The sequence below is a fragment of the Haemorhous mexicanus genome, chromosome 9 (genome assembly GCF_027477595.1).
Source record: "Haemorhous mexicanus isolate bHaeMex1 chromosome 9, bHaeMex1.pri, whole genome shotgun sequence".
NCBI lineage: Eukaryota > Metazoa > Chordata > Aves > Passeriformes > Fringillidae > Haemorhous > Haemorhous mexicanus.
The window spans coordinates 20,024,243-20,030,433 of NC_082349.1; the positions used below are offsets into that span (position 1 = coordinate 20,024,243).

General features: G+C 46.2%; 1 protein-coding gene across 1 annotated transcript; it reads left to right on the forward strand.

Moving 5' to 3' along the window:
- The first annotated feature begins 96 nt into the window (after nt 1-96).
- LOC132331203 (pancreatic alpha-amylase) lies at nt 97-5,064 on the forward strand. Its single transcript, XM_059854414.1, has 10 exons — nt 97-285; nt 895-1,041; nt 1,241-1,438; nt 2,732-2,962; nt 3,386-3,519; nt 3,605-3,727; nt 3,839-3,938; nt 4,150-4,271; nt 4,381-4,506; nt 4,757-5,064. The coding sequence occupies exons 1-10, from the start codon at nt 115-117 to the stop codon at nt 4,944-4,946; spliced, it is 1,542 nt and encodes a 513-aa protein (XP_059710397.1). The 5' UTR covers nt 97-114; the 3' UTR covers nt 4,947-5,064.
- Nucleotides 5,065-6,191: the final 1,127 nt, after the last annotated feature.

Below are 6,191 nucleotides of genomic sequence, written 5' to 3' on the forward strand. Positions count from 1 at the left end.
TAATAACTGATAGCATTGATCCATGTGAATTTTGTCACCTGCTACAGGAACTCTGTCATCCTGCCGGTGCATAAATAGGCGGTGCAGAGACCACAGCCTTACACTGAAGGCACCATGCGGATCCTTCTCCTCCTCCTCGCAGCTGCAGGGCTTTGCTGGGGGCAGTACAACCCCAACACTCTCCCAAAGAGAACCTCTATTGTGCATCTCTTTGAATGGCGCTGGAAGGATATTGCTGAGGAGTGTGAGCGCTACTTAGCTCCACATGGATTTGGAGGCGTTCAGGTGAGTTGTTTCCTGTGAGCAGGAGGAAAATGGCATTGTAACATTTGATCAATAATTTGATCAATAATTCCTGAGTTTGAGACAGTCATCTCTAAGTAACTTTGCTGCTGAGGAGGGAGGGTAGGAAGTAGTAGTAAGTGCTTTTAGAAGCAGCGCTAACTGTGCAGGACCCTGTAGGAATGAATGATGGTGTATGTCTAGCAGATGAGTTCCAAAGGGGCATGCTGAAAGGCTTCCCCTGAAAGCTAAGTAGAAGGTAAAGCTCCTGGCCTTGTTCTAAATGAAGTATAGAAGCAGTGAGGTTTGGCATTCCTAAGGCTGTCACTGTTACAGGTAAAAATAATTCCTGTGGTTTCAGGCCTTCCATGCACATGTCCTGGAAAGCAGGACCATGCTGGACCTGGGCAACTCACAGGAACAAACCAAATTGCCTTTCTTGCCAGTGTACAAGACAGACATCTCACAGACCTGAACTTCTGCTGTGGGAGGGAGACTGGGTCGGGTACTAACTCTCCTCTGAGGGCAGAGGTCCTGAGTGCAGATTTTGCCCTTAAAATGTTGAAGTAAAACCACTTGATTTCTTATCAAAGTACATAATTTCATCTGCAGGTTTCACCTCCAAATGAAAATATTGTCGTTACTAGCCCGAACAGACCCTGGTGGGAAAGATACCAGCCCATTAGCTACAAGATCTGTACTCGATCAGGAAATGAAGACGAATTCAGAGACATGGTGAAGAGGTGCAACGATGTTGGAGTAAGTGCCTTGAAAATCTGTCTGATACAGCAAGAAGTGCTGTTTCAGCTGAGGGAAGGTGCTGCTGTCCTCAAAGGAGGTGTAAACTGAGAAGAAACTGAAAGGGAAAATAATCAACTTAATAGTGATGTGGCAAAGCCCTGGCTGTCACTTCAAATTTGCTATAAAACATACTGAAATGCACATATTGCTTTTCTAGGTTCGTATCTATGTGGATGCTGTTGTCAACCATATGTGTGGGGCTGCAGGTGGCTCAGGCACACATTCTACCTGTGGAAGCTATTTCAATACTGGAAACAGAGATTTTCCAGCTGTCCCATACTCTGGCTGGGATTTCAATGACGGCAGATGTCACACTGGAAGTGGAAATGTTGAAAATTATAATGATATCTATCAGGTAACTTCCACTGGAAAAATTTGCAATTTTTTTTTTTTTTTGACATGTTAAGTCTGCAGTAAAATCAAATGGTGTAGTGCCTCACAAAACCAATGCTTAGTCACTTGACAAGTGAATGAAGTAGTGACCATAGGTACGTGTGGCCCAAAATATCCTAAGTACCGAGGAATCAAGAACCTATGTGCAGATGTTTGCCCCTGAAGTGAGCCCAGTGTACTCAGCTCAGTGTGAGCTCATTTTCATAGCTTAGAAACTCAGGTGATCATGATAAGGAGCCCCCTTGGAAAACTGACAGTAGTGCAAGGTGGTGCTGCAGTTACACAACTTACTGCTTTTTGTAGTTAGAATATGTAGCAGTTCTTTCTCAAGCTCTCCCTTCAGCCACTTTGACACAATACATTATAATGTTTCTGCACTTGCACAGCTTCATGTAGGGCTTGTCCTTCATGGGCTCTGGTGGCTTCTAATGTGGTAATCCCTATAACACATTTCTCAAATGCTGGAGTAGAACAAGTTAAAGGTATTTCCACGACAATGTCCACTCCCAGTTCCCTTGGACTAGACCATCATGTTTAATGTTGCAATGAACTCCTCCCTTTACCCCTGCTCTGGCTTGGAGTCACCCAGACACTGCAGTCCTTCAGGTGCCAGCCCAGGCCATGGCCAGTGCCAGGATCAGAATGTCCCAGGGTGAGGGGATCAGCAGCACAGGCTGCAGCTGCAGCCAAAGCACAAAGCAGCTGCTATCAGCCCTAGACTCTAATGCACAGTGAGGCCAGCGAGCTCCATGGCAAGCACAGGAGCCTGTCAATTATTAGCAAAACAGCAATAATAGCTGCAAATTCCATCTAGCACATTAATCATGGCCGTTGTTAATTCGAACCCTTTGAGTCCCATGTTGGGCACCAAAGAGGACTTGTGGTTTAACTCAGCTGGCAGCTAAACACCACTCAGCCTCCTACTTTCAGTGGGATGGGGCAGAGAACTGGAAGAGTAAAACGGAGAAAACTCATGGATTGAGATAGAGAGAGTTTAAAGAGAAAGCCACACACTTAAGCAGAGTAAATCAAGAATTTATTCACCACTTCCCATTGGAAGGCAGCTGTTCAGCTGTCTCCAGGACAGCAGGGCTTTATCATGTGCAACGATGACTTGTGAAGTCAAAACCTTTACTCCAGATATCACTCCCTCACTTCTTCCCAATCCAATATAACCTCATTAACCACCACCCCACTTCCACCCCTCCTTTGGTGTAATACACAGATATCTATTTTTTCTTTTTCTGTTGCACAGGTCCGGGACTGCCGTGTGACCGGCCTTCTGGATCTGGCCATGGAGAAGGACTATGTGCGCTCAAAGGTTGCAGAGTACATGAACCACCTCATTGACATTGGTGTAGCAGGATTCCGAATTGATGCTGCCAAGCACATGTGGCCTGGGGACATAAGAGCTTTTCTGGACAAGCTGCATGATCTAAACACTCAGTGGTTTTCTGCAGGAACTAAACCTTTCATTTACCAGGAGGTAATCTCCACATTTTCTCCTTTATGTTTGCCTTTGTCTTTTGAATCTCTTTTGCCTACTCCTTCAGAGGAGCAACAATGCATCTTCACCCAACTTACCCTAGAAGGGGCTCTCAATTTACTTAAAGAGCCCCTAAGTAAATTGAAGGGGCTCAATTTACTTAATTTGCAGACCTAGGCAGTTTTGATTTTTAAAAATGCCTCCACAACAGATTGTCAATCAACTTTATTTTTCTTTTCATCAGTCAAGTTTTTTAAATGTGTCCCTCATGACTTATTCTGAATTTCTGTTGATCTACACAGTACAAATACAAAATTACTTTCTCCTCAATATAAAGCAAAGACTCGTGTTAAGTTCTGTACATTGCATTGCTGGTCTTTGTGATGAGACAAGAAAAGATGCAGGTATTCTTTCCTGTACTAGGTAATTGACTTGGGTACAGAGCCCATCAAAGGCAGCGAGTACTTTGGAAATGGCCGAGTGACAGAATTCAAGTACGGTGCCAAACTGGGGACAGTGATCCGCAAGTGGAACGGAGAAAAGATGGCCTACTTAAAGTAAGGATGAAGGTGCTGCAACTTATCCAGGATTCACTGGATACACCAATTGACAGGGTAGCTTCAAGTCTGTGTTTTTGTTTAGGAACTGGGGAGAAGGCTGGGGCTTTGTGCCTTCCGACAGAGCCCTGGTCTTTGTGGATAATCACGACAACCAGAGAGGACACGGGGCTGGTGGAGCTTCCATTCTGACCTTCTGGGATGCCAGGTAAGGGATTGCTCATGTGTGGATGGTGCTGCATGCTTTTGCTTGTTTATCTGTGTGTTCTCTGGCAGGTTCGTCCTTCCATGTCTCATTCCTTGTTTGTCCACCAAACAGGCTCTATAAAATGGCAGTTGGTTTCATGCTTGCCCATCCGTATGGCTTCACACGTGTGATGTCAAGTTTTCGCTGGCCAAGACATTTTGAAAATGGAAAGGTGAGCTGTTAATGCTGAAGATCCACCCATGGGGATTAAGGGTGAGAGCAGGGCCAGAGAAGCAGTCCAGTGCATTTCAGATTGTGGAGTGATTTCCCTGTCCCCGGCTGAATGTAGCCGGTGAAAGTTTGATGCTCCCTCTAGCTTTGTTCACCAGAAGAGCTCTCTGCATTTTCAGTCAGAAGATAGAAAGCTTTCTTTTTAATGACAGGACGTCAATGACTGGTATGGACCCCCAAGTTACTCCGATGGCTCCATAAAGCCCGTTACAATCAATCCGGACACGACCTGCGGCAACGACTGGGTTTGTGAACATCGCTGGCGTCAGATCAGGTGGGGCACTGGGGAGAAACAAGAAGTAAAAGCAGCTGCTTTTGCTTCGTGCTCCATGTGGCTCTAGAGGTGTTGCAGGGGCAGTGGCAGACATTGCTTGTGTTCTCAGGAACATGGTTATCTTCCGTAACGTGGTGGATGGTGAGCCTTTCTCCAACTGGTGGGACAATGGCAGCAATCAAGTGGCTTTTGGCCGTGGGAATAAAGGCTTCATCATCTTCAATAATGATGACTGGTGAGTTGGTGGCAGAAACAGTGTCTCCAGAAAGAACAATAGCATCCCTCATCAGCAATCCAACATGAGTTATTTGAGTGCATGCTGGCTCCAGAGAGCTAAAATGGGAGTGTAGGAGGGTTGGGATCAGAAAGCTCACGCTTTACAATGCCCTTCAAATAGGGGAGTAAGATCATGTTCAGAAATCTTACACATCATTTGAAATATCTGTTTCAAAAACAATGCATAAATCGTGGTTTTTTTCTCACAGGAATATGAATGTCAATGTGCAAACTGGACTGCCTGGTGGTACCTACTGTGATGTTATTTCTGGACAGAAGGAGAACAACAGTTGTACTGGAAAGCAGGTGTTTGTTTCTGGTGATGGAATGGCTAATTTCCAGATTAATACCGATGTTGAAGATCCATTTATTGCAATTCATGTTGATGCTAAGTTATAAATCAGGAGAAATAGCCTCCTCTCTTTGACCTGTGTATTACTGTTTCCCCCATATGTTATTCTCTGCTTTTTGAGCATGAGTGATTCTCTATTGAATAATAAATGGCATTCAAATTGAAGAGCAATGTTTTTCCCTTAATGAATTAGATGTAAAAAGTGGCGATGCAGTGGTAGGTGTTAAGGCAATGCAGCACTCCAGTTCCTGTGCAACAAAAACACTGGAGAGAAAAAAAATAATCCAAGCCAGCTAAAATGGCTAAGCCAAAGTGCAGTATTTCCAGGGCTGATCCATGCACACACACTTGTATCCCAGAGCAGCCACCTTGTGGGCTGTCAGCTATGAGCAGTGCCTACGTACAGAGTTTGTCCCTTCGCTATGACAACTCAAGCCGGGGGTCTGGGTCACTGACGGAAGCTGGGCTGTGCCAATCAGTTATTCCAGGCTGTGGCATCAGTGACACCAGCAGGTTTCCTGCTTCACAGTCAGCTTGTGTCTGGACAAAGCAAAATCTCAGCTCTTGCATCGTTTGCCTCAGTGGTTTGAGGCAAGGAAACGCTCCCTGTGCGGGTGCTGAAGGTGCCTGAGAACACACGATAGATCCAGGCATTGCTTCCACCTTGTGCCACTGGCTGAGGCACAGCAAGTTCCTGCCTCTGGTGTGTTAGGCACCCTTATTCTCAAATATCTCAAAGAAATATGCAAACGCGGTACAGGTTTGGCAGCTTTCCCAAATCCCTTGTCAGCAGTGGGAAAATGCTGAGGTAAAAGCAAGTGTGCAGGCCTTGCTTTAGATCAGAATCTCTGCTAGGCCAAAAGTGGTGGCTGCATCCCCGTCTGGAGAGAAAAATGGAAGGAGGTTGTTCCAGTTTGAGGTCAAGGTGCAGTTTTAAGTTTCCTTTCTGTGGTGTTGGTGGTGGATATTGGCTCCCGGTGTGCCCAAGGGCTCCAAGTGTCTGTCAGGGCAGTCGGGCGAGTGTCCCTGGCCCAGCACTGTACCTCCCATCTCTCTCCCTCGCTGGCTGTGGCCAGCATCTCCTGGATCCCTGCACTCAGCCCCCGCATCAGTGGAGATGTGCCAAAGAGCTGGGGACTCATGTGACAGGGTGTCCATGGCCTTTGCAAACCGGTTATTGGCCCACAGGGGTGGGCCAGGGAGTCCTTGGGCCCCTCTGAAATTGACAGGAGCTCTCTTAAGCCCTGCACTCAGCTCCACCCCTCAGAGAGCAGGATTCCATCCTCTGTTAT

Coding starts and splice junctions, on each gene's coding strand:
- LOC132331203 (XM_059854414.1), top strand. CDS start 115: ATGCGGATCCTTCTCCTCCTCCTCGCAGCTGCAGGGCTTTGCTGGGGG. Junction 2,963..3,385: donor AACCTTTCATTTACCAGGAG/GTAATCTCCACA, acceptor TTCCTGTACTAG/GTAATTGACTTGGGTACAGA. Junction 3,728..3,838: donor CTGACCTTCTGGGATGCCAG/GTAAGGGATTGC, acceptor TCCACCAAACAG/GCTCTATAAAATGGCAGTTG.